The sequence below is a fragment of the Pseudophryne corroboree genome, chromosome 8 (genome assembly GCF_028390025.1).
Source record: "Pseudophryne corroboree isolate aPseCor3 chromosome 8, aPseCor3.hap2, whole genome shotgun sequence".
NCBI classification, from domain to species: Eukaryota; Metazoa; Chordata; class Amphibia; order Anura; family Myobatrachidae; genus Pseudophryne; species Pseudophryne corroboree.
The window spans coordinates 391,686,285-391,704,465 of record NC_086451.1 but is presented as its reverse complement, the minus strand read 5'-3'; the positions used below and the strand labels follow the sequence as shown (position 1 = coordinate 391,704,465).

At 50.7% G+C, this 18,181-nt stretch overlaps 1 protein-coding gene across 4 annotated transcripts in view; it reads right to left on the bottom strand.

The window, feature by feature from the left end:
* Window positions 1–18,181, bottom strand: part of LOC134949241 (cytochrome P450 2F2-like) — a 157,386-nt gene that overhangs the window by 82,268 nt on the left and 56,937 nt on the right. For 3 of the 4 annotated variants that reach the window (XM_063937714.1, XM_063937716.1, XM_063937715.1), the window contains exon 3: window positions 2,593–2,755. In XM_063937714.1, coding sequence (XP_063793784.1) covers window positions 2,593–2,755 — 163 coding nt within the window. Of the gene's footprint in view, window positions 1–2,592; window positions 2,756–3,309; window positions 3,352–18,181 lie in introns of those variants that run through there. The other variant, XM_063937717.1, reaches the window with a different exon arrangement.

Below are 18,181 nucleotides of genomic sequence, written 5' to 3'. Positions count from 1 at the left end.
GTGTGAAGAGCGCCCGTAGGGCGCGATGAATCACCTAGTATATAAATATATATATACACTAGGTGCTTCACACCATCGCAAGGGGCTACACCCTCTTAACCTCTGCACGCCTTTATAGGGTTCAATATTTGTATTATATGGAGTATTACCTGCGATCTCAGTTTTTTTGTTAGTGGTTAAATATTGCACGACGAAAGGGCGTCCGATGGTGAAGGGGGCGTAGCCCCTTGCGATGGTGTTAACGGGGTGCCGCAGGTGGGATAGGGGGTCCGGAGGTGCCGTGGGGAAGTAGCGGGGGTGCCGCGGGTGGGGAGGGGCAGGTGTGGTGGATAGGGGAGGTGGTCCGGAGGTGCTGTGGGTGGTGGAGGGGCAGGTGCGAGTGTGCCGCGAGTGGAGTAAGGGGTCTGGAGGTGCCATGCAGCGGGTGGGGGAAGGGCAGGTGCGGTGGATGAAGTCCGGAGGTGCTGCGCGTGGTGGAGGGGCGGGTGCAGGGGTGCTGTGGATGCGGTAGGGGCGGTTGCGGGGGTGCCGTCGATGGGCTCCGGGGGCGCAGTGGATGGGAGAGGGGCGGGATGCCGCGGGTGGGGGAGGGGTGGTGGGTGGGGGAGGAGCAAGGGTGCCATGGGTGGGGGAGGAGCAGGTGCAGGGGTGCGGCGGATGGGGTAGGGGGTTCCGGAGGTGCTGCGGGTGGTGGAGGGCTGGATGCGGAGGTGCCGCGAGTGGGGTAGGGTAGGGGGTCAGGAGGCGCCGTGGGTGGGGGAGGGGCAGTTGCAAGGGTTGCCGCAGATGAGCGAGGGTGTCTGTAGATGCTACGGGTGGAGGGGGTGGATGCAGGGGGTGCACTGACGGGGGAGTGGGTCGGGAGGTGGTTGGGAAGGGGTAGGGGAGTGGGGGCCGTGGAAGGGGGAAGGGGTCCGAAGGCGCAGCGGGTGGGGAAGGAGCAGGTTACAGGGGTGCCGCGGGTGGGGTAGGGGGTCCGGAGGTGCCGTGGGGAAGGTGCGGTGGATGGTGGAGGGGCAGGTGCGGGGGTGCCGCGGGTTGGGTAGAGGCGGTTGCAGGGGGTGCAGCCGATGCGATCTGGGGGCGCTGCGGGTGGGGTGGGGTAGGGGCTGGTGCGGGTATCCCATGGGTGGGGAAAGGGGGTGCCGCGGGAGGGGTAGGGGGTCCGGAGGTGCCGTGGGTGGGGGAGGAGTGTGGGTGCCGTGGGTGGGGCAGGTGCAGTTGTGTGGTGGATGGGGTCCGGAGTGCTGTGGGTGGTGGAGGGGCGTGTGCGGGGGTGCGGCGGGTGGAGTAGGGGGTCAGGAAGTGCCACGGGTGGGGTAGGGGCGGTTGCGAGGGTTGCCACGAATGGGGGACGGGTTCCGGGGGCGGTGGGGAAGGGGCGGGTGTGAGGGTGGGGGTGCCGTGGGTGGGGGAGGGGCAGGTTCGGGGGTGCGGTGGACGGGGGAGGGGGTCCGGAGTCACCACTGGTGAGGGAGGGGAGAGCGCAGTGGTGGGAGGCGGACGGGGGCGTTGCAGTGGGGGAGGGGACGCTGCGGTGGTGCTACGGTTGGGAGAGGGGCGGGGGTGCGGTGGATGGGGTCCGGAGGTGCTGCGGGTGAGGTAGAGGGTAATGAGGCACCGCAGGTGGGGAAGGGGCAGGTGCAGGGGCGCCGCAGGTGGGGGAGGGGCGAGTGAAGGGGTGCCTGCAGGTGGGGAGTTGCGGGGTTGGTGCAGATGGGGTAGGGGGTCCGGGGGCGCTGCGGGCGGGGGATGGGCGGGTGCTGGGGCGCCGCAGGTGGGGGAGGGGCGAGTGAAGGGGTGCCTGCAGGTGGGGCAGTTGCCGCGCACCCATTAACACATACTGTAGGACCGGGAACTTGTCCCAGATTCTTTGTGTTAACACCCGATAACATGGTAATTTAACAGGCGACAGAGGCATCACCAGGTGTGGTGACACCTGGTGCGCACTCTGCATTACTACGCACCCCACTCACCCTGCCGGAGCTGCGGCCGTCCGAAAAGGGGGCATGGCCTCGCGGATCTCCTATTCTTCACTCCGGGGGCGTGTCCAGCTTCCCCCGGAGATGCTGGCTGCCCCCAGAGACTGGGCAGCGTGCAGTACCAGCTCCTTAACTGTGACAGGAACAGAGTGCTGCAGAGGATTATCACACTGCAGCACTCGGCTCCTGTCACTGCAGAAGAGCCGGCACTTTGGTGTCACCCCTTCCGTGGGTGACACCTGGGTGCGGGCCGCACCCGCCTTCTGACACCACTTATAGGCGAGGTAAAGGGGCTCTTTTCAGCCATGTTAAATTAACGAGGCTAATGGAAATTTTATACAAACAATTAAAATAATCTTCTTCAACATCTCTCAAGATAAAACGAAGGATCATTATCCAGTTTATGTTCCAGTCTGCCTATAAACCCATTTTCATTACTCAATCCAATAATTACTTAAATGTAGGTGGATGACGTAGGTCTTAGTTTCTTCCCCATTATTTTATTGTCTAGTTCAACAAGATAAGCTGATCAGGACACAATGAAAGACAAAGAGATATGACTGAAGAGAACTCCACATTCCCTACATGTTCTACTGGGTCAGTTACTCACCATCTCCCTTGGTAAAGTCATAGAATGTAGGGACATAAGCTCGACCACTGAATTCTTCTGCCTTGTCAATCAGAGCCTCCTTTATAGCTTTATATCCGCAAAGCACAACACAAGGATGGTTCCCTTCATATATAGTGAATATGTCTCCATAGGTTTTATGTAGCTAGGAGTACAAAACAATGTGCTTCAGTATGTACAATGTGGTGATTTTGAGTGGGTTTGCAAAATACAATTATTTTCTAAATTATTTAAATCTTTTTTGTTTAGCATTAAACGGATAATTTGATAGCAATTAATATATAAGCAAAGCCTGAATTTGTAGCATCCTATAAAAAAATAATTCTTATACTGTATAGGATTTTGGGTAGACATATAAGGGTAAATTTACTAAGGTGGGAGTTTTTATTGGAACTGGTGATGTTGCACATAGCAACCAATTAAATTCTATCATCTTCTAGAAGCAGCTAGATAAATGTTAAGTACAATCTGATTGGTTGCTATGAGCATCATCACCAATTCAATAAAACTCCCACCTTAGTAATTTTACCCCATAGATCTATATTGGTGTAAATGTGTTACTCTCATAGATACAGAGTATATATACAGTGCTCACACTGCTGCGGCACTCAGAAATAGAAAAAACAATAGGCAGGTCTCCTGGTCAACGTTTCAATGTTCACACGTTTTCGTCAGGACAAAGAACAAATGATAACTCACCACTTTTAAAGTGTTCCCCCTCACCATTTTCGCGCTGTTTCCAGCAGGTCCCACCAGCAGGGGCGCCTCCCGATGACATCACCACAGTGCACCCATCACCAAGGTAACATTTTGGAGCTTGAACAAGGAACAATAAAGTTGTTACAAAAAAAAAACAGAAAAACACTGTATTGGAAAAGTTCCTAATACCAGCATTATGTGTTGAGCATATGTTAAGTCATACTTGCCTACCTGACCCTCTCCATGAGGGAGAAAATGCTCTGTTCCTGGACTTTCCTGGTAATGTATGATTGCCATCACCTGTGGTGAAACACCTTTCTCATCAATTAACTAGCTCACCACAGGTGATGGCAATCATACATTACCAGGAAAGTCCAGGAACAGAGCATTTTCTCCCTCATGGAGAGGGTTAGGTAGGCAAGTATGTGTTAAATATGTTAAAGAAATGCAAAATGTCATAATTAATATTGAAAAATAAGCTTCTACAGAGGCCATCCTCTCCTTGAACTGCCTTTCCGTTTTGCCGACGTAGATCAATAAAGGCAATATACAACAAATTTTGTTGAACATGTTAGTCTTTTTAAAATTCAACATAAACTAACATGTTCAACAAAATTTGTTGTATATTGCCTTTATTGCCCTTGTGGTAAGATCTACGTCGGCAAAACGGAAAGGCAGTTCAAGGAGAGGATGGCTCTCTACAGGTCAGCCATTGGGGCGGCAATTATTGCTGGCACCAGTGATCAGCCTGTGGCCAGGCACTTTGCCAAAATGGGTCACTGCTATGCGGCACAAAATTATAGATCATATCCCTATGATGACCCGGGGCGGGGACCGGAGCAGAATGTTGCTCCAAAGAGAAGCAAGTTAGATTTACCACTTGGATTCCCTGGTCCCGAAGGGTCTAAATGAATCGCTTGGCTTACAGTGTTTTCTATAATGTTCACATAATTCTTCATAATGTTTGCACAACTTTTACTATTTACATGCAGTTAGATTTAACATTTTATAGTGATTGGCTGCACTAACGCAGTTTTAAATGTTATCTCTTCCTTTATCATCCAATGGCCAGGAGCGATTCTTGGTGCGGGCAAGCAGTGCCTGCGCCCGTGGCACGGCCGCAGTCACCCCGCAGGCACCGCCGCCTACCCGCTCCCCACTCCCCGGCTGCAGTGGACGCCGTGGGCTGTGTGGGCGTCCGCTGCAGCCGGCTCCAGTGACAGACACTAGAGGTCATTATTGACCTCTAGTGTCTGTGCGGCGCTGCTATGGGAGAGACGTCATGACGTCTCTCCCATAGAGAGGAGCCGCGGGAGGCCAGACGGAGCAGCAGCAGTCGGGAAGCAGGAGCGGGGCAGTGGTAAGTATTGTTTTTGGGGTTTTTTTGTGTTTTTGTAAGCGGCTACTAAGGGGCACAGCGACAGGGGGCACAACTACTGGGGGCAAAGCAACAGGGGGCACAGCAACAGAGGGCACAACTACTGGGGGCAAAGCAACAGGGGGCACAACTACTGGGGAAAATCTACTGGGGGCATAGCTACTGGGGGCACAACTACTGGGGGCACAGCGACAGGGGGCACAACTACTGGGGGCAAAACAACAGGGGGCACAGCGACGGGGCAAATCTACTAGGGGCATAGCTATAGGGGGCAGAACTACTGGGGGCAAATCTACTGGGGGCATAGCTACAGGGGGCACAGCTACTGGGGGCACAGCTACTGGGGGCAAATCAACTGGGGGGCACAACTAATTGGGGCAAATCTGGGGGCACAGCTACTGGGGGCATAACTGTGGCCACGCCCCTCCCCTATGAAGCCATGCCCCTATTTTTTGCCGGGGGGGGGGGCGCCAGTGGAAACTTTCACACTGGGCGCCACAAGGTGTAGAACCGGCCCGGCCAACGGCACTAGTAAAGAGCTTTCTCTATAAACCCCCTATCGGCTGATGATTGCCCTGTGTTTTCAAATATATAACACCAAAACTTAAAATACTTTATATATATATATATTAAATAAAGACACGGAGACATAAATTTTGGCAGAAATTGTCAGCTATTTATTTAAATGAACTAATGCAATCTAATGACTGCATGAGATAATAAAATTTAAAGTATGGTGGCACGAAAGAACGGCTAAAACCAACTTAACCCCCGACAAAATCAAACCATCTAAAACACCAAAGGTATCCACTCAACCTTCTTCTTGACTACCCCCCGTAAAGGTGGTGAGGCTGCCCCCGTAAAGGTGGTCTAGCAGATGTACGAAGGTGAGCGCACCTAAAAATCAACCACCAATCTAACTCCAATCAATTTCCTAACCAACAACAGGTAACTTGCCGTTCTTTCCCGCCACGAAAAGTTCCACTAACTGAAAAACCGTAACCCAAAAACACCATAGCCGACGAAAAACCCCCACTACCAGAACCGCCCCTTAGGGAGGGAGGGTGGGAAGACTGAAACAAAAGAGGCTGACCCAGCCCCCTCACCAGACTAATCATACCACTAGCCCACCCCTATACTCTATTCCTATAGGACCCTATAACTTCCACCCCATAAGCTCAAAAACAGGCCTGCCCCCAGCCCATGGGGTTTAACCCACTCCTTTCCTATACAGTCAATTTGTTTCTTTAAACCCCCTATCGGCTGATGATTGCCCTGTGTTTTCAAATATATAACAACAAAACTTAAAATACTTTATATATATATATATATTAAATAAAGACACGGAGACATACATTTTGGCAGAAATTGACAGCTATTTATTTAAACGAACTAATGCAATCTAATGACTGCATGAGATAATAAAATTTAAAGTGTGGTGGCACGAAAGAACGGCTAAAACCAACTTAACCCCCGACAAAATCAAACCATCTAAAACACCAAAGGTATCCACTCAACCTTCTTCTTGACTACCCCCTGTAAAGGTGGTGAGGCTGCCCCCGTAAAGGTGGTCTAGCAGATGTATACCAGTCAACGAAGGTGAGCGCACCTAAAAATCAACCACCAATCTAACTCCAATCAATTTCTTAACCAGCAACAGGTAACTTGCCGTTCTTTCCCGCCAACAGCGAGGTTCTGACTACAGAAACACGCTCCGCCACCATGCCCCTAACCTAAAGAACCCACAACCGAAAACAGATCCTCAATAAACAAATGCAATCCCTCTCTAGCTAAGTGAACGCCATCTGGCCTAAACAAGTGGCAAGAACGAAATTTGATCCTTTGGTGCCAAACCATAGCACCTCTTTTCGCTAAAACTGATTTACCCACCGCTGAATTCACTTTCTTCTTGGCTCCATCAATCGCTCTACAATCAAACACTCCTCGCCAACATAAACGGGGCACCATACAAGACCACACCACTCTACAACCCGGCCTAGCCATCATAATCTCCTCCAAATCGCGCACCATAAACAACCGTAGATCCACCGCTTTTCCTTTCCCCAAATCATTTCCACCTAAGTGAATCACCAAAATCCTAGGCAAACCAAACCGACTAGCCTGCTCAAGAAGTTTGGCCCTCAACTCCCGCCAAAGCATACCCCTCACTCCTATCCACCTCACATCTGCCGACATTGGAAACCGCGGCGCCCCGTCTGAGGCCATAAGCCTAGCCACCCAAAAAATATATGAGTGACCAATCACCCAAATGCCAAACCTATCATTCCGCAAACCTACAAGGAGGGAAAAGGCAAAAAAGATTAATTTTGTTTAAACCCACCAAAGAACTGAAAGTTGAGAATTAACTGTTCGAATACTGAGGATCTGCCAAAAAGAAAATTCTGTAAGGAATTCAATTTCCTGTGAAACAAGCTTCAGGCCAATCGAAGCAACATAAAGATACAGAAGGATAAATCAAAATAATAAAAGGAGGGAAGGGAGGAGAAGGGGAGGGGGGGTGCATTAGGGAAGGAAAAAAGGGGGGGAGGGTTAGGCTCACACAGAATAACTTGGCTGGAGGTGAAACTTAAAAACCTGCTGAGGGACTTATAATTAGAATCCAATTAGCCGAAATAAATACTAAGATGTCAAATTCAGTCCGTCAGTTCAGGCAAAAAATTGTAAAAGAACTCCAGACCCCCACTGCCAACAGTGACGAGTAGCTAGCCATCCGAGTAGGGAGGGCAGGGGAGACACACTAGACTGAAATTACAGAAACACATCTGAACAACCGAACTGTTAGTAAAAACAAACAACAAACTTATTCAGAAAACGGCCGAATATAACGCTTATAACTAGCCGACTTCCATCGGCCCAAAGCCTTAATTTCGGCCACCGAAAACCCTGCTGATGCCACGGAGGTGGCGGCTCCGATCCTAAATGAGTGCAAACCGAAATCATGAGGGGAAAGGCCCAGACCGGACAGGCAGCGCCTAAGCATCCAATTAAATTGATACCTAGTCAAAGGCAAACCATCAGAATGTAGAAGCCAAGAACCCTCTACCGAAGGTCTCACCCCCACATAACGATTAGCCAATGTCACCGGACAACACCTCCCATCAACCGATGGCGCTAAAGTGACCCATCGGCCCTTACCTAACTGATCCGTTTTAAAACGGCGCAGACTGCACAGCAAAGACCCATCCCCCACTACCACATCGGAACGCAGCATAATAGAATCCGTCCGTTTGGAAGCCGCGACCGATTCAGACAACCTAAATGCCCCATGAAACGCCATGGAAAATGCCAATTCAAACAGGAGTGCTTCAAAACTCGTGGCCGCCACCTCTGCAACTACCCCAATAAGTGAAGGAAGAAGGGACGCATCGATGGGGCGCCTTCTATCTGGCGGAGTCGGCGCTAAACGCGCCCACCCCTTGATAGCCTTCTTTAAAAGGAAACTCTTCGTAAAATCTGGCAAACCCTTTAACTTTGAGAAAAAGGATATCCCTGCAAGGTACCGAGATACTACTGATCTTGATCTCCCTGTTACGAAGAGTTGTCAGACAAAAGCAAGCAGCAACCGTCGACCCCTCTTACCTCTAGGCCCTTGGTCACGGGAAAAATCTTCCCACTCCTTCCAGGCCCGACGGTACACCTTGAGAGTGGCTGGGGCAAGAGATAGCTCAGCTAGCCCCTCCAGTCCGCCTCGATGATCTGGCAAACATAAGAGGGGCAGGGCACATCAACCGCATCAGCCTCTGGGGCTAATAATCGGAATCTATCCCACTGCCCTCTTGATAACGCGTCAGCAACGCCATTCTCAACCCCAGGAACATGCTGAGCCCGAAACAAAACGTTGAAACGCATGCATGTCAGCACTAGCTGTGACAACACACGCAGAACACGCAGCGCCTTAGCTCTCTGATTGTTGGCAGCATGTACAACTCCCAGATTGTCGCAACGGAAGAGAATACTGCGATTGCTAAGCCGCTCACCCCAAATCTCCAAGGCGACCATAATGGGAAAAAGTTCCAGCAATAGCAGGTCATTCGTCAGACCCCTCTGTGACCAACCCGCAGGCCAAGGTGCAACGCACCAAGAACCACGCAAAAAACAACCAAAACCTGCTGAACCTGCCACATCAGTGAAGAGTTGCAACTCGGTGTTGTCCACGACCGGGGCCATCCAAATCCATACACCATTAAAATCCGTCAAAAACGAAACCCAAACTGAAAGGTCTCTCATAATTTCCGAAGATAAGCGAATAAAATGATGCGACCTGGAAACCCCAGCCGTGGACCGCTCCAGCTTACGGCAAAAAACCCTGCCCATGGGAATAACCCTACAGGCAAAGTTCAAAAGACCCAAAAGAGATTGGGCCTGCTGTAAAGTAACCTTACGACGCCCCACACACTGTCGAATAGACTCCCGAAGCTTCTCGACCTTGTCCCGAGGAAGTCGGCAAGCGCCTGCAGCGGTATCAATTTCGATACCCAGGAATGACAAACACGTGGTAGGCCCCTCTGTTTTGTCCTCCGCCACAGGCAGGGGCGTATCTACCTATTGGCCAGGATGGCACTCGCCAGGGGCGCCAGCAGAGAAGGGGCGCCTCCAGCGGTGCCACCCACGGCCAGTAGGTAGCAGCTGGATCCGTTCCTCTCCCCGCGCTGGGTAGTTCCTCATATGCTGCCAGCAATGAACACACCATGCAGCAGCGGGCGCCGGGGGCCGGCACTGCATCGCACTACAAACAAGAAATGCTACATAAACTACACCCTCCAGCAGCCCTTGCAACCAGGAGCTCCCGGCAGCAAGGGCTGCTGGGAGGTGTAGTTTATGTAGTTTCTTGTTAGTAGAGAGTGGTGCAGTGCCGGACCCCGCCCGTGCTCCCAGAGCCGATGCACAGCCTGTCCGGCTACACCGTTCCCACCCACAGTCCCAGAGCGGCCCGCCCGCTGCCCGCTCCGGCCTGTAGCCGGCTGGGTGTTGGCTGCCCAGGAGAGTCCTGAGGAGAAGATCGGCCGCGGGACTCCCCAACCATCGGCGATCCCACTGCAGCACAGGTGGGGATGGGAGCTGGGCATCCTGCATGGATGGAGGGGATTCTGCACAGCACAGGGGGTAGTGGATTCTGGCAGAAACATTCTGCACATGGGGAGGATGCTGCAAGGGGGGGGGGGGGGGGGGGGTCTGCATAGGCTGCACAGGCTAGAATTCATTTACTGAATATAAGGATCTGTGTCTAATCTGAACAGTAGGACCATCACTCCCGAGCTGCTAGAAGATATGATATTGTTATGCACTAGAAGCTACAAATTCCTCCCTTCCCGTAACCCGGGCCTGCTAGTAATTATCCTGATCACAATAACAGGACATCCCAGCCTGTAATCCATACATAAATACAGATTATAAAGAAAATACATATTCATGTTTAATCGCATCTTGGCTGAGTAAACTGCTTGACCACACCATGGGGGTCATTCCGAGTTGATCGCTAGCTGCCGTTGTTCGCAGCGCAGCGATCAGGCTAAAAAGCGGCACTTCTGCGCATGCATATGGGACGCAATGCGCACGTGCGACGTACTTTCACAACAACTGATGCAGTTTCACACAAGGTCTCGCAACGCTTTTCAGTCGCACTGCTGGCCGCAGAGTGATTGACAGGAAGTGGGTGTTTCTGGGAGGTAACTGACCGTTTTCAGGGAGTGTGCTGAAAAACGCAGGCGTGTCAGATACAAACACAGGCGTGCCAGGGGAAACGCAGGCGTGGCTGGCCGAACGCAGGGCGTGTTCGTGACGTCAAAACAGGAACTAAATAGTCTGAAGTGATCGCTAGTTAGGAGTAAGTCTCGAGCTACTCTGAAACTTCACAATCTTTTTTTGTAGCAGCGCTGCGGTCCTTTCATTCGCACTTCTGCTAAGCTAAGATACACTCCCAGAGGGCGGCGGATTAGCGTTTACACTGCTACTAAAAGCAGCTAGCGAGCGAACAACTCGGAATGAGGGCCTATCTCTTGGGTGTAATGTACTTTTGACCAGAACTGTTTTATGGATAATGTGAGGTTTAGCCAGATATACGATCTACAGAATGCATGGTTTGAGAGCTATGATATGCATATACAATGTATTTCTCATTAAACAAATGATAGACCCAGCTCAGGAGATAGTATTGAAACCAAAGGATAATACATTGCGGTCTCTGCATTCTTGTTAGTGCCTTAATACAACACTTTTTGATTACGCAAGACCGGGAGTGCCGCTGTTTCTTTTCTTCTATTTACCTTACCTGGCGGGATGGGGGGGGGGGGTGCACTCCCTTACTTTGCCAGGGGCGCTCGGACCCCTAGATACACCCCTGGCCACAGGTACCTAAAAATGCCTAAATAGTGCTCGTAAGGAGAACAAAATCTCACTACACTGCAAAGAATCCGCGGGCCCCACACACAGGAAATCATCAAGATAATGTGCTATCCCACGACCCCCGCAAGAAAACTCCACGCACCAATGCAAAAATTTACTAAATTTCTCAAAAAAACGCGCAAGAAATGGAACACCCCATAGGCAAGCACTTGTCCACAAAGTATTCCCCATTGATGCGTAACCCCATGAATCTGAATGACTCCGGGTGTAGCGGAAGTAAACGGAAGGCCGACTCAACATCAATCTTAGCCATGAGGGCCCCGGGGCCACATGCCCGTACCATACCCAGAGCATCATCAAAAGACTGATAAACCACCGAACAATACTCCGGAGGAATAGCTTTGTTAACTGATGACCCGGATGGATAAGACAAATGCTGAATTAGCTGAAACCTCCCTGGAGCTTTCTTGGGAACAACCCCCACCGGGGAAATTATTAAGTTCTCCACCGGCGGCTGCGCAAAGGGGCCCGCCATTCTTCCTAGCTGCACTTCCAAGTCGACCTTAGCCCGAAGAACTAAAGGAAACTCCCGAGCCGATTGCAGGTTCCTGGGAGCCCAAACAACAACATCGCCCTCAACCGGCAAACGAAAACCAAACTTAAAACTGCAAAAAAGAAAATCAGTGTCTACCCTATTTGGATACCACCCCAACCATTTGGACATGGCCTCCAAACGTATTGGGGTGGGCGCCCTTGTTAACGGCGGCACCACCGGCTGCCTTATTGGCAGCACCGCCGGCTGCCTTGGCCCCCTGTCGGCCGAATCGAAAACAATTGGCGGCGGGGTGGAAACCGTTGCATCGCAAACAAAGGTGTCGAAAACGACACCGCTGCCCCATAGTGCAGGTAGAATTATTAAAAGCAAAGCATTTTCCTTTCGATGGAACTTGCCATGCTGAACGTCCAGATACCCCAAAACGCTGCGCAGTGGAAGGCTCCGTGCCCGCGCGCGCCGCAGAAACCCCCGCCGGCTGAGCGTCTGGCCCCTTAGCGCCCTGCTTCGCATCCTGTGACCTCGTAATGTGAAGCCAAACCTCCACATCCTTGCATCCAAAGTCAATGACATGGAGGCAATCATGCTTCTGTGTGAACTCCTTGTCGTACGCCCTCCACGCAGTGTCTTTCGACTGACGGTGCATGTCGTGAGCCAGGTGTATGTACCTGATCACGTTCATGTGTTCCTCCGGCCAATCCTCCAAGTAGCACGCCGCGAACACGCAAAACCCCGCCAACCAATTGTCGAAAGATCTAAAAGCCTCAACTCCTATGCCGCCTTTCGCTTGCGCCTCCTTAAACTCCTTCTTAGAATCCTCCGTCAGTGTGATAACATCAACGTACTCCCCTTGCTGAATTCGTTTTCTACAACTCTCGCGGAGCCCTCGCAAGACCGCAGTGTAGTCGCCATGAACTACGCCTGGCAAATTGCGACGCTTTCTGGCCCTACGCACGCTACCAGAAACCTTACGCCTTTTGCCCTGCCTATCTCGCCTTCGCGCCTCCCGCCGCGCATATTTATGAGCTCTCCTCTTTTCCTTCGCCGCGCTACTAACCGCCGATCGCACAGAAGAGGATGAAGAGGAAGAACTGCTATACCCCCTGTATGAAGAGGAAGATGCACTCCCCCAACTCACATCAGAATCCTCCTCCAACTCACCTGACGTCCCGGACATAGACGGCGATGCCTCCCCTTCAACTAGGCCGTCACCATCGAGGTCCTCCCCTTCTGCCAAGTCTAAAAAAGATGGAAGAGCCGCCCAAGAGGCCGCAGTCCCACTGGCGGAATTTGAAGACAACAAAATCCCCCTGGGGTCCCTAACACCTTCGTCCGCCGTATTGCCTCCTATTAAAGCTGCGGCTGCCCCTAAATTGCGGCAAGCTTCTAAAAACTGCGCCATGGCGGGGCCGGAAGCACCAGGTACAGTAACGCGATCCACCGCCGCAGGCAACGCATGACCACTCCCTGGGGACCCGGCCGACATAAAGGGCGCCAACGCAGCGACCATAACAGACACCGCCGATGAAACGGCAGAGGGGTCAAACGCCTCAGCCGCACCTACTGCAGCCCCTGCACTCACTCCTTCTCCCTGCTCAGCAGCTGCCACAGCACCTCTGTCCCCAGCACACTGCCCTGCCTGCCTCCTAACAGATCTGGAGCCTACTGCAACCTGATCCCTCGCTCCCCCTCCTGCTCTCCCCCCTGATGCAGCTTGCCTAGGCACCACCCCTCCAGAGCCGGCCCTAGGCATAGGCAAACTAGGCAATTGCCTAGGGCATCTGGTATGCCTAGGGGCACAAGCAGCTTCTGCTGATTAAAATGATATGCGGCATGCCTATATTCTGTGTGTAGCATTTCATATGCAGATACAGCCACAGTTGCACACAGTATATAGGCATGCCGCATATCATTTTAATCAGCAGAAGCTGCTTGTGCATCCTAGCCACATAGCAATGCAAATAACATGCATTTTCATAAAAAATAGGCACCCGACGTTAGCAGAGCTGCCAGTTGACTCACACCAGGAACTATATGTGTCATTATGTGTATAAGGGCTTTAATAATGTGTAACATATGTGTAAGGGGCACTATGTGTGTCATTATGTGTATAAGGACACTAATAATGTGCGGCATATGTGTAAGGGACATTATGTGTGTCATTATGTGTATAAGGGCATTAACAAGGGTTGGCATAATGTGTTAGGCGCATTATGTTTATAAGGACATTAATAATGTGTGTCATATGTGTAAGGGGCATTACTGTGTGGTATTATGTATATAAATGCATTACCAATGTGTGGTATTATGTGTATAAGGTGCTCTACTGTGTGGCATAATGTATAGAAAGGGCACTACTGTGTGGTTTAATGTGAATAAAGAGCAATATGGTGTGGTATAATGTGAATAAGGAGCAATATGGTGTGGTGTAATGAGAATAAAGAGCAATATGGTGTGGTGTAATGTGAATAAGGAGCAATTCAGTATGAAGTTATGTGAATGAGGAGTAACATATGTAAGGTAAAGTGGTACTACTGTGTGATGTAATGTGCATAAGGGACACTATCGCATGATAAATTGTGAATAAAGTTGCACTACTTGAGGCATAATTTGAATTGGGGGTACTATTGTGTGGCCATGACCCTTGCCAGCAAAAACACATACCTTTTTGGGCTGTGCGCCGAATGTGCACACTGTTCTTATTTAGATTACAGGGGGTAGGAAAACAAAAAAAAAGGACTGCTATGGGTGGGGGGTGATGGTGCTGGGAAAGGGGTGTAGGGTCAGAGGCGGAACTAGCGGTGGTGCTAGGGGGCACCAGCTAAAATCTTGCCTAGGGCATCATATTGGTTAGGGCCGACTCTGCACCCCTCGTCTAGCTGAGACCAGCAAATGGCCACCACCCCCTGATGCCACAGCCATCTGACCCCCACTGGCTGCCTGGGAGCTTCTCCTGCCAGAATGTGGAGAGCTCCCAGGCAAACTCCCTGTATCACTGGCTGCCCGGTGCGCGCGTCCCCGCAGTCAGGGATGCCTCTGCACCCCTCACGGAGCCAGCCCCTTCCATTCTATTGCGCCTCGCGCGTTTAGACGCACACACCCACCCCCTTGTGGCCGGAGAGGGAGTCCCGCCAGCAGGCTTCCCCGCTGCACTCCCCCGCCGGCCGCGCACAGGCTGCTCCTCCACTACCGGCCCTCTACCCGCCGCTGCCCCGGACTGATCATCCGGCGCCCGCGGGAGCAGAGGGGGAGAAACGCCGCTACGAACCGCTGCGCGCCCCCATACACGGGCAAGAGCAGCGGCGCCGTCTGCAGCACCAGCGCTCACATGCTGTGAGCCCTGGCCAGAGGGGGATCCCACACAAGTACCCGCTGTATCCAGGTAACGGGCAGGGGTCCGGGGCAGGCGCTGCGGACGGGGCATGGTGGCCAAATGCAGATGCAAACAAACACAGCAAAAAACCCAACTCCTGTCTACACACTCCTGTATCCTTAAGCTAAACTGCAAGCTATGGGGGGAACTGTAGAAAGGCAAAATCAAAAGCTTTTATCCCAAGCCTCTGGACAGCACTTACCGGACCAAAGATTGAAACAAAAGAGGCTGACCCAGCCCCCTCACCAGACTAATCATACCACTAGTCCACCCCTATACACTATTCCTATAGGACCCTATAACTTCCACCCCTAAAGCTCAAAAACAGGCCTGCCCCCAGCCTATGGGGTTTAACCCACTCCTTTCCTATACAGTCAATTTGTTTCTTTTTTCCCATTAAAGGTATTTTTGCCTGTGTGACAGCAGATGGTGCTGTTGCATGACTTAGGATGTGTGGATTTTGCCATATACATATAAACATATACAATGTTTGACACACATATTCCACAGGGACCTCTGTAGAAGCTTATTTTTGCATTTCTTAAACATATTTAACACAAACTTGCCTACCTGACACTCTCCATGAGGGAGAAAATGCTCTGTTCCTAGACTTTCCTGGTAATGTATGATTGCCACCACCTGTGGTGAAACACCTTTCTTATCAATTTACTAGCTCACCACAGGTGATGGCAATCATACATTACCAGGAAAGTCCAGGAACAGAGCATTTTCTCCCTCATGGAGAGGGTCAGGTAGGCAAGTATGATTTAACATATGCAAAACACATAATGCTGGTATTAGGAACTTTTCCCATACAGACAGTATTTTTCAGGGTTTTTTTGTAACAACTTTATTGTTCCTTGTTCAAGCTGCAAAATGTTACCTTGGTGATGGGTGCACTGTGGTGATGTCATCGGGAGGCTCCCCTGCTGGTGGGACCTACGGGAAACAGCGCAAAAATGGTGAGGGGGGAACACTTTAAAAGTGGTGAGTTATCATTTGTTCTTTGTCCTGACGAAAATGTGTGAACATTGAAACGTTGACCAGGAGACCTGCCTATTGTCTTTTCTATTTCAGAGTGCCACAGCAGTGTGAGTATATATATATATATTAGTGATGAGCGGGTTCGGTTCGTCGGAATCCGAACCCCCCCGAACTTCACACATTTTACACGGTTCCAAGGCAGATTCGAATCTTCCCGCCTTGCTCGGTTAACCCGAGCGCGCCCGAACGTCATCATCCCGCTGTCGGATTCTCGCGAGATTCGGATTCTATATAAGGAGCCGCGCGTCGCCGCCATTTTTCACTCGTGCATTGGAAATGATAGTGAGAGGACGTGGCTGGCGTCCTCTCAGTTTTATTCAGGTGGCTGCAAATATCTGTGCACACTGCTTTATTGTGGGGACTGGGGACCAGCAGTATTATATAGGAGGAGTACAGTGCAGAGTTTTGCTGACCAGTGACCACCAGTATTATACGTTCTCTGCCTGAAAAACGCTCCATATCTGTGCTCAGTGTGCTGCATATATCTGTGCTCACACTGCTTTATTGTGGGGACTGGGGACCACCAGTATTATATAGGAGGAGTACAGTGCAGAGTTTTGCTGACCAGTGACCACCAGTATTATACGTTCTCTGCCTGAAAAACGCTCCATATCTGTGCTCAGTGTGCTGCATATATCTGTGCTCACACTGCTTTATTGTGGGGACTGGGGACCACCAGTATTATATAGGAGGAGTACAGTGCAGAGTTTTGTTGACCAGTGACCACCAGTATTATACGTTCTCTGCCTGAAAAGCGCTCCATATCTGTGCTCATTGTGCTGCATATATCTGTGCTCACACTGCTTTATTGTGGGGACTGGGGACCAGCAGTATTATATAGGAGGAGTACAGTGCAGAGTTTTGCTGACCAGTGACCACCAGTATTATACGTTCTCTGCCTGAAAAACGCTCAATATCTGTGCTCAGTGTGCTGCATATATCTGTGCTCACACTGCTTTATTGTGGGGACTGGGGACCAGCAGTATTATATAGGAGGAGTACAGTGCAGAGTTTTGCTGACCAGTGACCACCAGTATTATACGTTCTCTGCCTGAAAAATGCTCCATATCTGTGCTCAGTGTGCTGCATATATCTGTGCTCACACTGCTTTATTGTGGGGACTGGGGACCAGCAGTATTATATAGGAGGAGTACAGTGCAGAGTTTTGCTGACCAGTGACCACCAGTATTATACGTTCTCTGCCTGAAAAACGCTCCATATCTGTGCTGCATTGTAGTATATAGTAGGAGTACAGTGCATAATTTTGCTGACCACCAGTATATAATATATAGCAGTACGGTACAGAAGGCCACTGCTCTACCTACCTCTGTGTCGTCAAGTATACTATCCATCCATACCTGTGGTGCATTTAAGTTTTGCACAGTTTGCTGACCACCAGTATATAGTATATAGCAGTACGGTACAGTAGGCCACTACTCTACCTACCTCTGTGTCGTCAAGTATACTATCCATCCATACCTGTGGTGCATTTCAGTTGTGCGCAGTATATATAGTAGTAGGCCATTGCAATTGATACTGGCATATAATTCCACACATTAAAAAATGGAGAACAAAAATGTGGAGGGTAAAATAGGGAAAGATCAAGATCCACTTCCACCTCGTGCTGAAGCTGCTGCCACTAGTCATGGCCGAGACGATGAAATGCCATCAACGTCGTCTGCCAAGGCCGATGCCCAATGTCATAGTAGAGAGCATGTAAAATCCAAAAAACAAAAGTTCAGTAAAATGACCCAAAAATCAAAATTAAAAGCGTCTGAGGAGAAGCGTAAACTTGCCAATATGCCATTTACGACACGGAGTGGCAAGGAACGGCTGAGGCCCTGGCCTATGTTCATGGCTAGTGGTTTAGATTCACATGAGGATGGAAGCACTCATCGCTAGAAAACTGCAGTGCCACTCCTAGATGGGCCAGGTGTTTGTGTCGGCCACTTGGGTCGCTTAGTTTAGTCACACAGCTACCTCATTGCGCCTCTTTTTTTCTTTGCATCATGTGCTGTTTGGGGACTATTTTTTTGAAGTGACATCCTGCCTGACACTGCAGTGCCACTCCTAGATGGGCCAGGTGTTTGTGTCGGCCACTTGTGTCGCTTAGCTTAGCCATCCAGCGACCTTGGTACACCTCTTTTTTTCTTTGCATCAT